General features: G+C 52.1%; 1 protein-coding gene across 1 annotated transcript in view; it reads left to right on the plus strand.

The window, feature by feature from the left end:
- Positions 1–277: 277 nt before the first annotated feature.
- Positions 278–21,312, plus strand: part of PSD2 (pleckstrin and Sec7 domain containing 2) — a 35,030-nt gene continuing 13,995 nt past the window's right edge. Inside the window, exons 1-6 of the mRNA XM_011935337.1 lie at positions 278–692; positions 3,736–4,185; positions 4,586–4,780; positions 7,897–7,977; positions 12,530–12,642; positions 13,375–13,433. Of these exons, the coding sequence (XP_011790727.1) occupies positions 322–692; positions 3,736–4,185; positions 4,586–4,780; positions 7,897–7,977; positions 12,530–12,642; positions 13,375–13,433 (1,269 nt within the window). The 5' untranslated portion in view covers positions 278–321. The remainder of the gene's footprint in view (positions 693–3,735; positions 4,186–4,585; positions 4,781–7,896; positions 7,978–12,529; positions 12,643–13,374; positions 13,434–21,312) is intronic.

Here is a 21,312-nt window from a genome sequence, read left to right on the forward strand (position 1 = left end):
CACAGCAGAGACACAAAAGGTAACAGGAAGGGCAGGGACTAGGGCACAGTGGGCTGGCCAGGGTCAGGGGTGAGGCGAGGTGGCTGCTTGGACAAGGCAGTGAGGGCACCATGGCCCAAACCCACACTCCAGCCAGAAGGGCCCCGAGGAGATCGTCTCGGCCATCTCCCACTTTCAGGCAGGCTGCTCTGCCACTGGTCCTGCTGGACTTCAGGCACCCCCCAGCCCCAGCCCTGTCTGACTGGTTCTTCCTCTCACCACCCGCTGCCAGGTCTAGAGGAGTCCCAGGAGCAGCCAGGACAGGCGGAAGCGGTGGCTGCCATGGAGGAGGACAAACTCTTATCTGCAGTGCCTGAGGAAGGCGATGCCACCCATGACCCCAGCCCGGAGCCTGAGGAGGATCCGGGGGTCCGGAATGGAATGGCCAGTGAGGGCCTGAACAGCAGCCTCTGCAGCCCAGGGCACGAGCGAAGGGGCACCCCAGCGGACACTGAGGAACCCACGAAGGACCCAGACATGGTCTTCCGTGGCCTCAGCCTTGGCCTCTCTCTCACCAATGGCCTAGCCCTGGGGCCAGACTTGAACATTCTGGAAGATTCAACAGGGTCCAGGCCCTGGAGGGCTGGCGTGCTGGCAGAGGGAGATGATGCTTCTAGGAGCCTCTGCCCAGATGCTGAGGACCCTCAGCTGGGGTGAGTGGATGTCTTGCTATGGGAGCTCACCACATTTGGCTACTCTGTTTTTGTGTGGCCTGGGCCTAGCCACTTCGTTTCTCTGGTTCTTGTGTTTCTCATACATAAAATGGGGATTTCATATCCCTCTTTTGCCCAGATTCTGGGTGTTTTGAAAGAACAGAGCTGCTCTCAGTCTGTGGTTTGTCAGAACCACAGACTGACTTTGATGGAGAACTCAAAGGCCAGCAGATTGGGGGGCTGAAGGTTGTGCCATCATGAGCTGCTTCTATGTGGGTTGCGGGGGACGGGGAGTGCTGCCCTCCCTCCATCCCAGGCTGGGCATTTGAATTCCAAGTCCTTTTAAAATGCCCAATGTGAAAATTAATCTGGTTCATCCCTCTGCTTCCTGGAAATGAGACTCTCCCAAATCCTTCAGCTGACTCCGGGAAAGCAGGCTTTGGGCTTTAATCCCTCTCAGCTACTCTCACCTGCAGTAATCGTCAGGAAGTTCTACCAGGGATCTCACTTCAGTCCTGCTTGTTGGAGTTACAGCCCAATTTCTATTGTCCTCAGCAGACGGTGGAGAGACCTGGAGTTTTGGGGGTGTGTTGGAAAAGCAGAGCAGGGGAGGGACAGAGAAATGTCTAGAAGGCACCAGGGTGGGCTGAGAAAAGAAGGCATTTAGAAGTCTTAGTGTGCATAGTTGCAGGCTCTGGCCTGAACAGGCAGTGTACGGGTAGTGTGTGAGTGTGTGTGGGGGCATGAGTGTGTGCTTGCCCTGCATGTCGTGTGTGCACAGGGATGTGTGAACGTGTTGGTATGCAAGGGGATGGTGGCTGTAGGCGGGGAGTGTTGGTGCCCCGGCCTGGACATTTGTGGCTGCACATTTGGGCGCATGTACATGTTATGTAGGGATAAGTGTCTCTAGGTCTTCGTGGGCAGGAATGTGAGTATGGGGGTTGTGTGTCTGTGTCACTGGGTATGCCATGGCCATAAGCATGTTTCCATCCAGGCAGGGTCTAGGGCAGCCCCATAGCTGGCAGCGGGGCGGGGGCAGGGGACTGGGGCTTCTTAGAGCACACCGTATTGAGGTGGCATCTTTACTTGGGATGGTGGGGCTGGGGGCAGTTGGAGGCTTGGAGATTGGACTGATGGTCTTCAAGCTCCCATCAGGGCCACCCCTCAGGCTTGCTCAGTTGCATGAGGAGGTGGGAGATGGGGGTCCTTTGGTGGCTCTGACCCTGGGCTGAGAGCTCCACGCAGGCAGGGCTCTGTCTTGTTTGGATGTCTCTAGTGCCCAGCACAGGCTTGGCAGAGGCGTCTTTACTGGGCTGACTTTGGGTATTTGCCCTGGTGGCCAGGGCAATGGACCTTCTTTCCCCTCCTTTCCTTCCAGAGGTCAGTAGAGGAAACTTCTACCCCAGCCCCTGCCGGGCATTCTGCGCCTTTTAGATTTCTGTCCCCCTCCCCACTTTGTTCCTTGGCAGGAGAGAGCCTAATGAGGCTGCAGTCTCAGCTCCTGCTGGGGCTGGAGTGGGAGTGCCTTCTCCAGAAAGCATACTGGCACAGAATCTTAGGCACTGGGGGGCCAAGGAGATGTTTGAGGGGCAGGGACACTTCCCAGTCCTCCAAATACAACTCAGTCTCTGCTACGCAGCAGGGGCTGGGGAAAAGTAGGGCATGACCAGAGCCTCAGGGGAGGCTGATGCAGAGGGAGGGGCGTGCTTCTTTGCCCATCATGGGCCTCGGTTGATCTGAAATGGGCCCGGCTCAGCCTGCTGTGTTTTTTCCTTGTGTCTCTTCCTGTTGCTGGCTGTATCTTCCATCTCTATCCTTGTCTGTCTAGCTCTTTCTTTATCTCTCTCACGTTCTGTCTCTGTTGTCCTCTCGTATCCCTTTCCTCTGTCTCTTTCTTGTCCCCCTCTCATGGTCTTACTCTCTCAGTCTCTCTCTCCTTCCTTCCCTGGGTACCTGCTTGTGTCTCTGGTGGATAAGAATCTTCCCAGCCTCCTCAGTTCATCTGTGTGCAATGCTGTCTTCCAGGTGCTGGAGATGAACAAAACATACTAACCCCTTGCTCTCATGGAGCTTGTAGTCTAGTGGGGAGACCGACGATGAATATTAAAACAATGAATACTTATATAGTATGTTGGAAGGAGATAAGTGTTTTGGGGAAGACAAAGTAGGAAAAAAGGGGCTGGGGTGTTTGGAGGCAGCTTATGGTTTAGATTGGGAGGTCTGGGCAGTCCTCACTGAGAAAGGGATGTGGAAGGAGGGTTTTAGCTGGGGAAGAACACTTTGGGCAGAGGGAACAGCCAGTGCAAAGGCCTCTTTTGGGGGACAGCACAGGGTCCTGCAAGGGCTTGGAAAGCTTGGGTGGGGCCATGGGGCTGAAAAGCACATGTTCATTCACCCAGCACATCGTTCAGCTAGATGTTCCGAGCACCTACTATGTGTGGGGATGCTCCCTGGCTTTGCAAAGCTTTTGTTCTGGAGCTGGGGAACATACAGTAAACAGGAGAAAGGACAGAATCTTACATGCCGGGAAGGTCTGAGGAGTAAATAAACAGATCCGGAGCAGGAGGCCAGTGTGCTGTGGGCCTGTCTCCCCTGCTGTCTCTGAGGAGGTGGCAATGAGGCCAGACCTGACAGCTGGGATGTGTTTGGTCGAGCTAAGAACCTCCCAGGTTGTGGGAAGAACAAAATTATGACCCAGTGTGACACTGGTTGTGATAGGAAAATGTTCACATTGCTTTGAGAGCCTGGAGGAAGCAGCCCTCTATGCCGGGCTGGGGGATGAGGCCTTACATTCATTCATTTAGACACATATCTGATGCCCACTATGGCCCCGGCCCCAGGTCTGCTCTTTTCCCTGCAGTATTCCCAGTACCCAGCCCGGTGTCTGGCACCTGTGCTCAGTCAGTATTGGCTGAAGGGATAAGTGAATAGGATGGGGGGTGGTGTGCTCCTAGGGGGCTCCCAGGCACAGATGAGTGCAGTCACCAGCACCTGTATTGGGGATACCTTGGCAGGATGGTGACTGGCTCCTTGCATCCCACAGGTTGGATGGTCCCGCGGAGCCAGATGTGCGGGATGGCTTCAGTGCCACGTTTGAGAAGATTCTGGAGTCAGAGCTGCTGCGGGGCACCCAGTACAGCAGCCTCGACTCCCTAGATGGGCTGAGCCTCACCGATGAGAGTGACAGCTGCGTCAGCTTCGAGGCCCCCCTCACACCCCTCATCCAGCAGCGGGCTCATGACAGCCCTGAGCCAGGGGCTGGGCTGGGCATTGGGGACATGGGGTTTGAGGGGGACATGGGGGCAGCTGGTGGTGATGGGGAGCTGGGCAGCCCCCTGCGGCGCTCTATCTCCAGCAGCCGCTCTGAGAACGTCCTAAGCCGCCTGTCTCTCATGGCCATGCCCAATGGATTCCATGAAGATGGCCCCCAGGGCCCAGTGGGGGACGAGGATGATGACGAGGAGGACACAGACAAGTTGCTGAACTCAGCCAGGTGAGGCAGGGCCCAGGCTGGGAGCTGGGAGAACCACTGAGACCCAGAGTGGGCAAAAGCAGATTAGAGTGACTCAGTATCCAGAGTCAGCACGCCCTCTTCAAGGTCACCTGGTCCACCCTCTGCATCCGGACTTCCCACCCTGCGTCCTGAGGTTTCATTCTGCTCTTCCAGGCTTTCTCAGCCCCGGTAGAAGTGGGGAGTCAGGGAACTATGCTGTGAGTTCACTTGAGAGGCTCTTCTGAAAGTCTGATTTCATTCCCTCCTGCTGCGGTGGAGCTTCTTTCCCTATTCTGGCCCCTACATGGTTTGCAGTGGCCTGGGGAACCCTCCCAGCCTCCTCCAGGGCCTTTGACCCTGGGCCTCTGACCCTCCTCCTCCACCCACCTTCCATCTGCAGTGACCCCAGCCTGAAGGATGGCCTGTCAGACTCAGACTCTGAGCTCAGCAGCTCGGAGGGGTTGGAGCCTGGTAGCGCAGATCCACTGGCCAACGGGTGCCAGGGGGTCAGTGAAGCTGCTCGTCGGCTGGCACGTCGCCTCTACCACCTTGAGGGCTTCCAGCGCTGCGATGTGGCCCGGCAGCTGGGCAAGAAGTGAGTGTGGTCTCCCCCGCCCCCAACCCCGGGCAAACCTCGTGTCTTCCTCAGCCTCAAGGGGTTGTGGGTGACCTTCTTCAGGGGTGCCTTGTGCTGGGGGGTGGCTCCCAACAGTTCCCTGAGGACACCTCCTCCTGCCACTGTCCTCATTCTTGGCCTCGCCCTAAATCTGTTTCCTTTCTGGGCTGCTTGGGCGAGGCTGATACTCTTGGGGAGGGGTGGTGGCGGGCGGCCCCTCGGGGCTGAGGGTGAGGGATGTGGGATGTGGTTATGGGGCCACCATGAATATGAGGACAGAGAAGCCGGCAGCAGCTGGGCCCAGTTAATGGGGCCAGGGAGAGAGGAGAACCGGGGCCTCGGGGGACACCTCTGGGACCCAGAGCTCAGGAAAGGGCTCCTGGCCTTCATTAAGCACTACTGTCTACTGGGACCAGCTGAAGGGGCTGAAGCCCCCAAAGCCCACATCCTGGCCTTCAGACTGGGTGCAGAGGGAACTGGCTAGATGAGAGCCCCAAGGGGGACCAGGGGACAGGCGGGATTGCAGGACCGAGGAAGTCTGCCGGCACATCCTGCGCACCTCTGACCACTGGTGTGTTCACCTGCCACCTGCCTCTGGCTCTTTTACCTGGAGTGCTTCCCAGGATCCGCATTAAGGCTCTGAGCTGTGCAGGAGCAGGCCTAGCCCTGCAGCACTGCTCACAGGGCTGGGAGACAGTCCAGACCCTTGCCCATGAGTGGGAGGTGACATGCAGGCTTTAGGCCTCAGGACACCCTGAGGGCAGCTCAGGTCCTGGATCCTCCTCTTCTCCCTCCTCTTCTCTCTCCCTCCACTTCTCTCTCCACCCTCCGCAGCCTCCACGCTGCTCCTGCACCGGGTCCCTGACAACCGCACCAGCCCAGAAATCACAATTCAGATGCCCTCACCTCTTTTGCTGGACTGGACCCCCAAACCTAACGCCATCCTTTCAGGAGCCTTCTTGGTGGCCTGCCCCTGCCCTCTCCCATCTTTTCAACCACTCCTTCCAGCAGCTAATTGTGCTCAAGTCTCTCCCATCTGAAAAACAAAAATTGTTTCTCAGCCCCACTTCCTCCTCTAGCCAAAATTCTTGGGTTTTCTGCCCGGGGTGGCCTCTATCCCCTTTCTTTCTCCACACTCAGCCCCTCCACACTGGTTCCCCCCCCAATACCGACTTCAGAAACCTCTTGTGCCAACGTCACTGGTGGCCTTGTGTTTTTGAATCTGGTGGCTGCTCCCCGAGCCTCACCTTAGCGCCTTCAGCAGCTTCCGTGAGACTGGCCATTTATTTCTTTTTCTTTAATTAAACTTTTTATTATGAAAATTTCAACAAACACAAAAGCAGAGAAAAAAATATCAAACCTCTATATACCCATTACTGGGTTTCAAAGTTACTATTTCTTCATTCTCATTTCATCGATGACCCACAGCTTTTTTCTCATGTGCTGGAAGATTGTAATGCATATTTCAGACACTCTATCATGTGATTTATAAATACTTTAGTATGTATCTCCAACTGATAAGGATCTTTTTGTACATAATCATGATTCTATTATAATTTCTAACAAAATGAACAAAAAATTCTTAATCTGTCCAACATTCAGACTGTGTTTAATTTTCTCTGATTGTCTCAAAAATGTTGGTTTATTGAAATCAAGATTCAAACAGGGTCCACACATCGCACTTGGCTGATTGGTCTGTTAAGTCTCTTTGAATCAACAACAGTTCAGCAGTTCAGCAGTGTTCCTCCCTTTTTTTTTTTTTTTGAGACGGAGTCTTGCTCTGTCGCCCGGGCTGGAGTGCAGTGGCCGGATCTCAGCTCACTGCAAGCTCCGCCTCCTGGGTTCGCGCCATTCTCCTGCCTCAGCCTCCCGAGTAGCTGGGACTACAGGTGCCCGCCACCTTGCCCGGCTAATCTTTTGTATTTTTTTTTAGTAGAGACGGGGTTTCACCGTGTTAGCCAGGATGGTCTCAATCTCCTGACCTCGTGATCCGCCCGTCTCGGCCTCCCAAAGTGCTGGGATTACAGGCTTGAGCCACCGCACCCGGCCTGTTCCTCCCTTCTTAAATGCTGAGTATTTGTTGAAGAAACCAAGCCACTTGTCCTAAAGAATGTTCCACGGTTCAGATGTGGTATCCTCATGCTGTTATTTAACATGTTTCTCTATTTCCCATGGGTCCTGCAAATGGGCAGTGAGCTCCAGGCTTAATTAGAATCAGGTAGAAATTTGTGCTAGTTTTTGACAAGAATTCCTCATGCCAGTCTTCTTGAAATACTGTCTTGGTTGGCCTGCAGGACAACACACCCCACCTCTGGCTGCTGTTTCTCAGCCTTCTTGCTGGCTCGCTCCTGGGTTCCCAACCCAATTTGGGGCTCTGGGCCAGCCAGCCTGTCTGTGCCCTCTCCTGTTGCATGGGCTCAGCCCCACCCTGAGCTGTTACTGACCAGCTGTGGATTGATGACTCTCACATAGATGCCTGGTCCTGAAGTCTGACATCTCCCACAGGGGACCACCTTCTTGGTCATGCCCCATGTCCATTCCATCTCCCTGTCTTGTGGGTTCTGCCCCCTAAATCTCTCTTCTCCCCATCCCATCTATCTCTATCTGGACAACTACGGCAGTCCTCCTGTCGGTCTCCACTTAGCAAGTAGTGCATTCCAAAATACAGACTGCCCATCCCTGCTTTAACCCTTCTGAATCAAGTCCTGGTCCTTCCCCTGGTCCCCTCCTCATCACTTGCTGCCCCATTCCTGTTCTTTAGGTTCTGGCCACATGGCCCTGCTAGTAGCTTCTTGGACATGCCATACAGTTTCCTCCCTGGGGACACTGCATCATCCCACCCCTACTTCCTTTGCCTGGTTAGCTTGTAATTCCTTGTGTTGACGGAGACATTACCTCCCCCAGGAAGCCTTCCTGACACCCCCAGACCAAGGTTGAATGTTATGGCCCGACTGGCCAGTAGCCTAGGGGTTGAGCAGGTCTTGGGGGTGAGTGGGTCCGGGTACCCTGGGCCCCACTCCCCAAGTAATGCCTATGATTCTGTCATCCTTGCGCTGGACCCTGCTTCTAACAGACATCCCATACTCTCCTGGCAGCAACGAGTTTAGCAGACTGGTGGCCGGGGAGTACCTCAGTTTCTTTGACTTCTCGGGCTTGACTCTGGACCGAGCACTCAGGTCAGTGGGGCTGGGATCACAAGTGGTACAGGCTGCACATCTGGATGCTTATGCCAGCTCTACCATAAACTTGCTGTACAACCTTGGGCAAGTCTTTTGACCCCCTGGTGAGGCTGTGGGGAAGGGGCCACAGGAGCAGCAGCGGCCCAGTAGTTTAGTGAGTGCCCGCTTTGTAGTAGCTGTTAGGATGTGAGGGTGGAAATGTAGTTGTGACTCTAGGAGAGGAAGGGAGGCTCAGGACTTGCCTGTATCGAGCACTTCCTGCCTGCCAGATCCTCTAGGTCTTTACTCACCTTGCTTACTGCATCCTCCGTACCCCGGTAAGGTAGGCACTATCATTCATGTTTTTCACATGAAGAAACTATGGGCCAGAGGGATAAAGAGACTTCCTCACAGTTATCGAGGGAGGAGACGGTAAAATGGGATTTGATCTCAACGATATTGGTTTAGGACCTAGGGAGTGGACCTCAGGAGGGCCAGTTGCAGGTTCCTAGGAGCTGGAGGGTAGAATGGATGGTTGCAGCCTTGTAGTATCCAGTAGGCTCTGGTGGCAGGGGCCAACTGGGCAGATACTGACCAGGCCCTAGGAGAGATGGAAGCATCTTGGAGCTAAGGGGTGGGGTGATTCATGCACGTTAGACCTTTTGACTGTGTTCCACGTGTCTCTTACACTTTAAAAAATGTAATTTCTGGCCGGGCACGGTGGCTCATACCTGTAATCCCAGCACTTTGGGAAATCCCAGCATTTTGGGAGGCTGAGGCCAGAAGATTACCTGAGGCCAGGAGTTCCAGACCAGCCTGGACAGCATAGGGAGGCCAAGTCTCTACAAAAAGTAGAAAAATTAGCCAGGCATGGTGGTGCAGGCCTGTTGTCCTGGCTCCTCAGGAGGCTTAGGTGGGAAGATCACCTGAGCCTGGGGAGGTTGAGGCTGTAGTGAGCCATGACTGTACCACTGCACTCCAACCTGGGTGACAGAGTGAAACCCTATCTCAAACAAACAAACAAACAAACAAAACCCACATACACAAAAAGTAATTTCCATTCTTTTTTCTTTGCTTCTGTCGGGATATTTTCGGCTGACCTGTTTTCACTTCACTTCACTTACCCTTTTTCTGTTTCTAATGTGTCATTAACCCATTTATGCCTGAGGTTGCAGTTTTCTGAATTACAAAATCAGACCTTGGTGATGACCTTAAGCAGCAGGATATAAATAACTCCCACACGCTTAACGTTCTGATAATGGCACAATAGGCATAAATGGGTTTTGAACTCATTTACTGAGTTTTGAATTTATGTTATATTTTCCATTTCTAGAATTTCCATTTTATTAAAAAAATTAAAAAATAGATTCTAATTCTCTGGGTGAATTATCCATCTTTTCCATTATTTTCCCTCTCTTTTTTGAACAGCTACTCGGGAGGCTGAGGCAGGAGAATGGCGTGAACCTGGGAGGTGGAGCTTGCGGTGAGCTAAGATCATGCCACTGCACTCCAGCCTGGGAGACACAGCGAGACTCCGTCTCAAAAAAAAAAAAAAAAAAAAAAAAAAAAGAATTGTAGTGCTTCTAGATTATTCTATATTCCTCCAGAGAGGGTTTACGTTGTCCTTTGATAGGCAGTTAGAAGGCCTGTGGGGATGCAGTCCTAATCCTTGCACTGAAGTTTGCTATGGCTCAGGGTGTGCTCTGATCATAGGGTAGAGGTCCTCAGAGTTTTCTACTGGGAGTTTTCTACTGGGAGTTTTCTACTTGTGTGTTCAGTTGGGCAAACCCCTTTCTTGGCTCAGAAGCCTAATTTTGTCTTCTCAGTGCAGCAACACTTCCCCCTCTTCAATAAAAAAAAAAATTCCCTCTACTTCTCAGAGGATTTCTGCTTAGGCTTTTTGCTTCCTGCCTTTTATATCTTGTTTTTTTGAGACAGAGTCTTGCTCTGTCGCCCAGGCTGGAGTGCAGTGGCATGATCTCCACTCGCTACAAGCTCCGCCTCCTGGATTCACGCCTTTCTCCTGCCTCAGCCTCCAGAGTAGATGGGACTACAGGTGCCTGCCACCACACCCGGCTAATTTTTTGTATTTTTATTAGAGCCAGGGTTTCACCATGTTAGCCAGGATGGTCTCGATCTCCTGACCTCGTGATCCGCCTGCCTCAGCCTCTCGAAGTGCTGGGATTACAGGCATGAGCCACCGCGCCCGGCCTGTATCTTTTATATCTCTGAAATTCAGCAACTATCTCAAAGGGAAAAGTGGCCATGTGTTTACAGCCCCTGAAGTCTCCAGCCTCTTGAAGCCACCCAATGCCCTGCCTCTTGCCTGTGCCCATAATCAGCAATTCCCCCAGGGAAAAAGCAGCCACAGAAGCTCAAACTACCTTTCCGCAGTTCTCTTCTCTCCAGAATCTTGGCCCTTTTGGTCTTTGCTGCCTCAGCAATATTTCCAATAGCTTAAGAAAACCCATGGTTTTTATTGTTTTCAGTGGAAGTGTTGGTGTTCAGCAGGCTACTGTATCCTGAGCTGAGTTGTAAAGATTGCAGTAGAATGAGGAAGATTGGTTGGGGAAGTTGTTCAGTGGGGTCAGCTCATGATCAGAGGTGTAGGTGTTGGACTGAGTGCCTTGTATGCCAGCCCAATACTGAGGCTCAATTGTGCAGGCACTGCAAGCATGTAGCCTTCTGAAGAGGGTCAGGTGGGAGAGAACAAGCATGAGGTTGGGCAGAGGGGAAAGGTCGGTGTGAGAAGTTGCACAGAGGGTAGAGTAAAAGGGCTGGTGGTGCCAAGATGTGGGGGAGGGTGGGCAGTGGTGGGGCTGCCCCTAGGGACAGCCCAAGAGTTTGGTGGTCGTGGCACTTGGTTGGGGCTTGAGGCAGAGTGTCCAGGGAAGGGGAGTTTGGGCTGGGGAGTAGGAGCTGGGATGGATGGCTCATAGGTAAAACAGGCTAAAGTTGGAATGGGGGAGGTTTAGAGAAAGTCCTGGAGTAATGTGAGAAGAGGGGAGGGGCCAGGCTGGGGGACAGATGGGAGAAGAGAACAGGAAGCAAGAGAGATAGGGAGAGGACAGCGAGCTGTCAGACAGGGCAGTGCTATTATGCAGCAGTTGGTTGCTTGGGATTGGATTTTGAGAATACTCTGCAGTTTTGGATGCCTTGAGGCGCCTCAGAGGGTAAGGGCTGGCTAAGACATGGCTTGCAGGTCCCAGGGTGCCTTAGGAGGTGGCATGAGAGAGGGTAAAACAAAGTGAGCATTGCAGTCATTCTGGGCCAAAATGAAATCAACTATAGCAAAATTAAGAACAAACCATCTCCTGAACCCAAGACTGATGGAGACACCAATGGCCTCAGCCTGCAATCTCCCTTCCCAAGGGAATGACCTTTGAATTGGGCCTTGAGGGAGATTCAGAGCTGCCCAGCCGAGGAAGGAAGGGTGTCCTGGAGGCCTGGCCTGCTCTGAGGCACTGAATAGTGAAATGCCTGTTCTGTCCAGGGTGTGAAGGTAGCAGGTGGGTGTGAGGTTAGAGGCACAGGAGGGTAGTCTGGGCAGCGAATGTGGCCATGACGTGAGGAGCCTGGGTGCTATTCTGAGGGTGCCAAGGAGTCACGGGTTTTTTTTTTTGTTTTTTTTTTTGAGATGGAATCTTACTCTGTTGCCCAGGCTGGAATGCAATGGCGTGACCTTGGCTCACTGCAACCTCTGTCTCCTGGGTTCAAGTGATTCTCTTTCCTCAACCTCCTGAGTAGCTTGGATTACAGGCACATGCCAGCATACCTGGCTAATTTTTGTATTTTTAGTAGAGACAGGGTTTCACCATGTTGGCCAGGCTGGTCTTGAACTCCTGACCTTGGGTGATCTGCCCACCTCAGCCTCCCAAAATGCTGGGATTATAGGTGCGAGCCACCGCACCTGGCCCAGTGATGGATTTTAAGCAGCAGTAAGTCCTGCCTGCGTGGGTATTTAGAAAGACAACTTGGTGTCTGCGGGGAGGAGGTAGTGGGTGCAGGGGTGGCCCCGTTGTCCTGGGCACATGATAAGGGTGGTGGCAGAGGAGGAGGATTAAGGTCGAGGTTGAAGAACAAACCATCAGGACTTGGTGACAACTCAGTCTTGGGGTGAGGGAGGAGTGGGGGGATCAGGGTTGGGCCTGGGCTCAGCTGGTGGCACATGAAACAGGGAGGATGGCTGAGGAGGAGCATTCTGAAGGGCAGGCATGGACAGGGCCTGGCCGTAGGGGAAGGAGCAAGGAGTGGGCGTCCACCCTGAAGAAGAGCAGGTGCTGAGGTGCTCTTCTTTGTTCTTCACCATCTGTCCTCTGCCTACTTCCAGAAGGTCCCTGGAGGGTGATGAGGACTGAAACTCTAAAGTTTACCAGGCCCCCTGGCCTCAGCACTCCAGAGTGGCCGTCCTGGGGGCCAGGGCCTCCCGGGCTGGAGAGAGCGTCCAGACCCAGAGAATGGGGCAGTGGAGCCCTGGCCCCCTAGGGTGGGTGTGTGGTGTGTGTAGGGGGGTGGTCTTACCCTGGGTGAGGATTCAGACTGCCCTCAGCAGCTTTGAATTGCCTTCCAGAACATTCTTGAAGGCCTTCCCACTGATGGGGGAGACACAAGAGCGTGAGCGAGTCCTCACACACTTCTCCCGCCGGTACTGCCAGTGCAACCCTGATGACAGCACTTCGGAAGGTATGGCTCCCACCCACTCTGCCCAACCCTCCCCACCCACTCAGCCAGGCCCTGGCCCCCTCCCACCCTGGTCCACCCGGCACTTTGGTCCTGTTGCCAGGCCCAGATGGTTTGTCCTCTCTGGCATGCAGTAGGTGCTCAATGAATGCTAATTGAATAAGTTATGGCACACGTCTGCCTGCTGAGCAAAGCACAGTCTTGCCTGTTCTCCTCCCCACTGCCTGGAAGTCCCTCCAGCCTCGGGATTCAGCTCTGTGGCTCTCCCTTCTCTGTGGTCCCTGTCATGGTGCTGACTGTTTGTGTGGTGGCTGTCCCGGTGTGGTGGGGGTCTAGGTTGGGGTCCTCTTAGGGACAGGACTTGCCCAATAGATGGGCCCACATCTCAAGAACTGGGGGACGAGGCTCATCATTGGGAGAGACACAGGTCAATGCAGGGGCAGGGCTGGGGGCTCAGAGCCATTCCTAGGTCTGAGGTTCAAGGTGAATTTGGCCACAGGAGGCAGAAGTCCGGGCCAGAGTGGGTCCAGGGTGGTCAGACTCCTGGGGCAGGCAAGTGACTTGGGCCCTGCAATGGGGGCAGACCAGGAGCATCATGCAGGCCCTGGCCCCTGAGGTGAGTTTGGCAGGTGGCTGGCTTCACCCTGTGTCCAAGGCCTCCTGGTGGGTTCTGTCGGGAGACGGGGTGGGAAGAGGTTGGATCCTCGCACTGAGAGTGCCATGTCTCTGACTCAGATGGGATCCACACACTCACCTGTGCCCTGATGCTGCTCAACACGGACCTGCACGGCCATGTGAGTTGGGGAGGTGGAGGTGGGGGTGTCACACGTTCTCTCAGGGACCCACCTTGTGTTGATCCCGGTCCCTTCTTGAGACCTCTCACTCAGTGGCCAGGCTTCTTTTTGAAGGCCCGGGGGTTGGGCAGCTTGGCTTCTAGATTTGGCCCCGCCCTAGTTTCATCCACGTGTGATCTGCCTGAGTTCCCACCCCCAAGTATGCCAGTGAGAGCAGCTGGGTCATGGGAATTTAAGATGAGCCACAAATATGTGCCTCTTGTCCATGCTAAGAGATCATGTGCCCTTTCTGCCCCTGTCCCACAAGTCTGAATGCAGCTGCATTGAAATACCATGCCCAGGGCAACCCCTCCCAACCCCCTAGCCCCGACCAGGCCAAGCAGTGAACACCCAGGCTGTGAGACTGTGTCTGGTCCAGGCCCCAGGCTGTCTCAGCGCTTCTCATGACTCAATAACTCCTTCTTCTTTCCTCTGTCTGCTCCGGAACCCCTCTCTGGGCTCTCTTGCCCTCGCAGGTGGTAAGTGTAGCTAGTGGTGTGCATGCCCTGTGTGCTGAGGCCCCCATCACCATGTCGTCCTTCTGTGTCCACCATCACCATCTGGCTCCACCCAATCACTGCCCCATCATTGTTCACCCAGTGTTGTCAGAGTCCCCTGCTAGGTAGAGAATGTCTCAGTGACTCATGGGGACAACAGGTCAGTGAGTTAACCAGGAAATCTAGGGGATTTGGGGGTGAAAGAAAGAGCTGGGATAGACCCAACTTCAGATTCCACCCTTGCCTCCACATGGTAGCTGTGTGACCCTGGGCAAGCACTGGCCCTCTCTGAGCCTCAGGTTTCACATCCAGGAGGTGGGAATAATGATCTCCCTGCAGTGTCATGGGCAGGACTGAGAGATGTAATATACATGGTACCAAGGGGCAGGGTCTGGCGCCTAGTAGGGATTTTATTATGTAGAATTTTGTTACATAAAAAGAACAATAGTATTCCTCATTACTGTGAAAACTGAACCAAGGGCAAGCTGGAAGACCCAGCCTGCAGGCCCCTGGAGGGCGAGATTGTGAAGGCCCAGTCTGCTGGCAGCCTGGGCTCATGGGTGCACTGGGGCACCTGGCCTGGGAGGGCTAGAACCTCGGTCCCTGTGTCAGGAAGAGCAAATATGTGACAGCTTTTGCTAAGTCCACCTGGGCCTGCAACCTGAGTGTGGAACAAGAGAGAAGACACATTCCACATGAATGTCACTGAGTGCCAAAGTCCATGAGCCTGCTGCTGTTCCCCCAGACTGTGCCCTTTGTTTATTGACAGAGAGCAGGTGTTGCTAGCCTGCTTTAAAAGGAGCACTCAACAGGCCCCTCACTCCCTGTCCCCACCCCTGGCTGGGCCTGTGGTCAATCTCAGGGCTGTCTCTGCTGGGCCAAGCCCTGGTTGCCCCTCCCTATGGCTAAGAGCTGCTAAGGAGGGTGACAGCCACTGTGTAGTGAACCCTGGGCCAAGAGCACCCCGGAGCTTGGTGGGCCTTAGCTGGCGTGGTCTCACATTGATGCCACAGCTGAGGAGAAATGTCAGGACTTCATAGATTAGAAGTGGACTGGGAAGACTGTTCATGTTTGCAGCAGACAGACACTGAGGCTTTCTTCTCTCTCTTTTTTTTTTGAGACGGAGTCTCACTCTGTCACCCAGGCTGGAGTGCAGTGGCGCGATCTCAGCTCACTGCAAGCTCTGCCTCCCGGGTTCAACACATTCTCCTGCCTCAGCCTCCTGAGTAGCTGGGACTACAGGCACCTGCCACCACGCCTGGCTAAGTTTTTGTATTTTTAGTAGAGACGTCTCTCTCTTTGCGTGGTCCTGCTCAGAGATTAGGAGCGTGGGCTCCGAGGCTGTGTTCTCTGTTGCTCCACACGAAGGCTGTGTGGCCTGAGGCAAGTTATTTACTTCACTACACATCAGTTTCCCCATGATAAAGTGCCAGTGTATAAAGAATATGAAGAAAAGCTCGTGGGCAAGGCCTGGCGGTTACAGTTACTGGGAGTTCTTCAGAGCACCTGACGCTTTGCACTTTTCCCCTTGCCTCCTCCCCTCCCCCTGTCACTAATCAAGTAGGGACTGAGGCCTGGTGGGTTGTGGGGATCTCGAGAACAGGGGCCCTGCTAGTGCCCACAGAAAGAGTTCTGGTCAGAACGGGAGGCAGTAAAGGGGTATCAGGCTATAGGCATGCCCCTGAGATGGGTGCAGTCTGGTCGAGGAACTGGGGAGGCTTTGTGTAGGAGGGGCGCTGGGACCCTTGAGGTTGGAGGCTCAACAACAACCCTGTCTTCTGAGCACCTTCTGTATTCCATGAACAAGACAGGAAAGGGAGCCCCACCTGTTACAGGAAGTGGACAACACAGAAGTGAACAAGCGATTACAAGTTGTGCTGGCTCTGTGAAGGGCATACACAGGAAGGCATGATGGGGTCCGGACTGGGGGTCAGGGAAAGACTGCAAGGTTTGGGCAGAGACCTGGATCAGTGGAAGCCGACCCATGGAAAGATCTAGGACTGTGCATTTCAGGCAATGGGGCCAGCAGGGCTGGTTTTCGTCTTGTGGCTGTTGGGAATAGCGCTGCTGTGAACATTCGTGCACAAGCTTTTGTTTGAACACCTGTTTTCAGTTCTTTGGGGTTTCTACCTCGGAGTGGACTTGCTGGTTCATATATCTGGTTGTTCTGTGTTTAATTTTTTAAGGAGCTGCAGAACTGTTTCCTTAGTGGTGTTTGTTTATGTCCAGATGGGAGATGATGGTAGCATGGGTAGAAGGGACTGACAAGAGAGACCTTTCAGGACTGAGTCTCACAGGACTTGCTGATGGGGTTGGTCAGTGTAAGAGAGGAGCAAGGGTGGCTTTGGCATCTGGCTAGCTGGAGGTGCCATTTCCTGAGATGCGGAAGAAACTTCTGTGTGGGGGTGGTGGTGAGTGGGAGAGGCGGACTTGAGTCCCACTTTTGAACTGTGTTTGAGATGCCTCTGGACATCAGTGAGAGGAGGCCAAGGAGGCGGTGACATGGATGAGTCTGGGCCTGGTGCAGACACATGGGCTGGACAGAGATGGGGGTGGGGTAGAATTCAAAGCTATGGGAATGGCTGATTGCCATGTCCCTGCAGAGAGAACACACTGATGGCCAAGTCCTGGGGCTCAGCGTTATGTAGAGGCAAGGCTGAGGAGTGGGAGAGACTGCAACGCATCCAGGGAGGTCGGAGGAAACCCATGAGTGTGTGGCATCTCTGAAGCCCAGACAAGACAGCATTTCGAGGAGAAGGGAGTGAGTGACCAACTGTAGAAAAGGCTGCCATGAGGTCAAGTAAGGTGATGGCACGAGAGTGACCATTGGGATTGGAGCGGTCATGGGTGGGATGGTCAAGGTCATTGGAGGCCTTTATAAGAGCACCTTAGGTGGAGTGGAGAGGACAGATGCCAGGTTGAAGTGGGCGAGATGAGTTCAGGAGGTGAGGGTGTGGTGGCCATAGACAGCTCTTAAGATGTTTGGCCTTGCGTGGGGGACTGATAGGAGCCAGCAGTCAAGTCTGATGTTAAAACAGCCCAACCTTGTGCGTGTGCCACCAGGATCAACCCAGCAGACAAGACGCTGCCACTGCAGGAGAGATAAGGGACAGTGGAAGCTTCCCTCGAGATGAGAAGCAGAGCACAGGTAGGGAGTGGCCTTAAATGGGAGTGGGGAATGTTGACCCATCTCCCATGTTCATAAGAAAGCGAGGCAGAAAGTGGAGGTGCTGCAGTAGGCTTGGTAGCTCTGGCGATGAGGAGATGAGGGGCTTCTGACAGCTTCTACTTCTACCATGAAGCATGAGATGAGGTCCTGAGCTGAGAGTGAAGATGGGACGGGGGCTGACCAGTCAGGATGGATTTAGTTAAGGTCACAGAAATGTAACACCACTAGCTTTAAAAATGGCAGCTACTTACTGTTTGAAAAGTGTAGAGTCAGGCAGGGTCCAGGGTGGATTAGATTCAGCCTTGCCTCCAGTTATGAGGTGATCTAATTTCTTGTCATTTTCTTCTGACAGTGATGTCAGCCTCATCCCAAGCCTGGCTTCCCCTACGCAGGCCCGATAGATGCAGCAATTCCAGATCTCACAGCCGCACTTCTCTGCTTGCTGGAGAGAGTTGGTATCTGAAGTGTCTTCTTAGGAGCTGGAGTCAGGAGGGCTTCTACCACAGAAGCTCCCAGAAAGTGGCTGTAAAATACCATTGGCCCCAGATGGGGCATATGCCATTTTCTGAACTGGTCTCTTTGGCCCAGGGAATACCATGGGACAACTGGAAAAAGCCTAGGTTACCCAAATCAATCTCTGTGGCAAGAGGAATGAGGTGATCCAGGGCCTAGCCCAGGGCTAGAAGGTGGGGTCATTCTTCCCCACCCACACCTCAATGCTGATACATAATGGGAAAGGGGTTTTGGAGAGAGGGAGCCACAGTGTCTACTACAGAGACTTTGAGGCTTTTAATGGAAAGGAAAAGCGTGCCATGTTCATGGAGGATGGAGAGCAAACACAGGAACTGTGGCAGTGTCAGGAGTCTCCATGCCCATGTGGCTGTGGTCATAGACGTAAAATAGGACCAACATAGCTGTGTGTCCTGCAAGTGTATTTGGTTGGACTTGGATACAGGTACAGTATAGGAAATCAGCTGGGTTTAGTCAGTGCTGGGCTTTTTCTAGGCAAATATGACAGAAGCAGAAAGGGGCAAGAGAGATGTTTGCAGGGAAGTGGTTACCAATGGGGCCTGGAATCTAAACTGGATACAAAAGAAAGTGAGGACCTTTGGATCTTGTATTAGTCCATTTTCACACTGCTATAAAGAACATCCCTGAGACTGGGTAATTTGTAAAGGAAAGAGACTTCATTGACTCACAGTTCCACATGGCTGGGGAGGCCTCCGGAAACTTACAATCATGGCGGAAGGGAAAGCAGACATCTTCTTCATGAGGTGGCAGGAGAGAAGAATGTAGGAGGAACTTCCAAACACTTATAAAACCATCAGATCTCCTGAGAACTCACTCACTATCACGAGAACAGCATGGGGGAAACCACCCCCATGATCCAGTCACCTTCCTCCCTTGACATATGGGGATTACAGTTCAAGATGTGATTTGAGTGGGGACACAGGGCCAAACTATATCAGATCTCAACAGACGATCAAAGGGTTGTTGGAGTGAGGGTTTTAAAGAATGGGGGAGGTGGAAGAGCAGGAGATGGGGGTCAGGAGTTGTATTTGAAATGGGGGTTTTGGAGATGATGCCAGTGCTGGTGATGATGGGTGATGACGGGTCAGCAAATGAGTCTGGGATGCACTGAGTGGGGGATGTCAGGGAATGGTGATTTGCAAGCTCCAGCCATGAGAAGATGGCAATGTGGGTTAGAATTGGAGATGGAGACCAGGAGAGAAATTCCAGAGGCATTTTTGTTGCACAGCCTATGGCATTGGTGAGTTGACTGAAGGCTGGGGTAAGGGAGGGAGAACCACCAGGGTTGAGGCAAACAGAGAGGGAGGGGTAGGTGGGAGAAGTCATTCCAGGAGAGCTCAAGCTGAAACAAAGTTTAGTTATTTTTCAGGAATAGCTTAATTTCTCTCCAACCTTGTGTTGCTTGAAGAGTGGCAACAGTGGGAGTTTCTGGCAAGGTGCGTTTGGGCTGGATGGTGGAGGGCTGGAGGAACAGGCCAGGGTTTGGATGCTATCCTGAGGTCTGCAGGGGCCTGCCCATTCTCAGATGGTGACAGAGCCTCACACAATAACCTTAAGGGAATACCAAGTATAATTAAGGTTTAGCCTAGATTTGCAAATAGTGGCAAGGATTTTTCTGCCCATAGGACCTTTGGTCAGCCCCTCCCCTCCTCCTGAAGGATGATGTCTGTTTGGCCCACCTCATCCTGCTTCTGGAATGAGCCTTAAAGACAGGCTAGCATTGTTCTGACCTCAGGGCTGTGCATGGAAGTCAGACTTGTGGGAAAAGGCCTGGCTCCTCTGGGGCAAAGGCAGTGACACAGTTTTACTACCTGGACGGTGGCCTGGGCATCACCCTGTACCCATCCAGCCTCTACTCTGGGCAAGGAGATGAGTTTGAGGAGATGGTCGCCCTGGCCCTAGAGTGCCAGGGTCCAGGCCTTGGGATGGGGCAGTGGTTGTACCCGCTGTGACTTTGCTCTGCTCAGAGACAGAGGCTGTGGGAAGAAGTCCAAGGGCTCAGGAGAGACTGGGAAGCCCTGTAGATCCAAATGGGGTGGGAGGGAAGGGTGGAACTGGGAATTCAGAGGCCCCAAATCATGGACCTCCCTTGGGCTTTCAGATGATCTGGGTGCATGTCTTTTTGCCTGACTGTCATTATAAGTATTATATTTTAAAGCAGATAACTTATCCAGTATAATTTCACTTCTTTGCATGAGTCTTGCTTTTTGGTCCTGAGAAAGATCAATTCTAGTGAATGTTTCATGTGGACTTGAAAAGAATATATTCTGTGGTTGTTGGTTATAATGTTCTATATGTGCCAATAAGGTGCCTATATGTGTTGTAAAAATCATGTATATTCTTACTGATTTATTTTCTTGTTATGAAACTTACCATTTTAACTATTTTAAAGCTTACAATTTAGTGGCACTAAGTACATTCATAATGGCGTGCAATCGTCACTACTGTCTAGTTTCTGAACATCTTCATCACATCAGAAGGAAACCCCATACCCATTAGCAGTCATACCCCATTTCCTCCTCCACCTGGCCCCGGCTAATGCTAATTTGCTTTCTGTCTCTGTGAATTTGCCTATTGTAGATGTTTCATATGAGTAGGATCACACAATATGTGGCCTGTTGTGACTGGCGTCTTTCATTTAGCATGTTTTCAAGGTTCATTCATGTCGTAGCATGTATTGGTAGTTCATTTTTCATGGCTTAATAATATTCCATTGTATGGATATGTCACATTTTGTTTATCTGTTCATCTCTTGATGGATATTTGGGTCGTTTCCATCTTTCAGTGATTGTGAATAGTACTGCTGTGAACATTCGTGTACAAGTTTTTGTCTGAATATCTGTTGTCTTATTTTAGGGATATATACCTAGGATAGACTTGCTGGGTCATAGGATAATTCTACATTTAACTTTTTGAGGAGGTGCCCAACTGTGTTCCGTAGTGGCTGAACCGTTTTGCATTTCTACCACCAACGTGCTGGGGTGTTCTAATTTCTTTACATCCTCACCAACCCTTTTCTTTCTTTCTTTCTTTCTTTTTTTTTTTTTTTAAAAAAAGATAGCCATCCTAGTGGATGTAAAGTGGTATCTCATTGTGGTTTGCATTTGTGTCTCCCTAATGATTAGTTATGTTGAGCATTTTTTTCATGCACTTTTTGGCCATTTGTGTATTTTCTTTGGAGAAATGTCTATTCAGGTCCTTCATTCGTTTTAAAATTAGGTTGTTTGTCTTTTGTTGTTGTATTCTTAGAGTTCTTTATATATCCTAGACACTAGACCCTTGGTAGATACTTGATTTACAAATATTTTTTTCTCACTCTGTGGGTTGCTTTTCATCTCTTGATAGTGTTTTTTTTGTTGTTGTTGTTTTGTTTTTGTTTTGTTTTGTTTTGTTTTCCTTTTGAGACAGGGTCTCTCTGTCACCCAGGCTGAAGTGTAGTGGTGTGATCCTGGCTCACTGCAGCCTCAACCTCCTGGGCTCAAGCACCTCAGCTTCCTGAGTAGCTGGGACCACAGGCATGTGCCACCATGCCCAGCTAATTTTCTTTCTTTCTTTCTTCTCTTTCTTTCTTTCTTTCTTTCTTTCTTTCTTTCTTTCTTTCTTTCTTTCTTTCTTTCTTTCTTCTTTCTTTCTTTTTCTTTCT

This window comes from Colobus angolensis, unplaced genomic scaffold (assembly GCF_000951035.1).
Source record: "Colobus angolensis palliatus isolate OR3802 unplaced genomic scaffold, Cang.pa_1.0 Scaffold142, whole genome shotgun sequence".
Lineage (NCBI taxonomy): Eukaryota > Metazoa > Chordata > Mammalia > Primates > Cercopithecidae > Colobus > Colobus angolensis.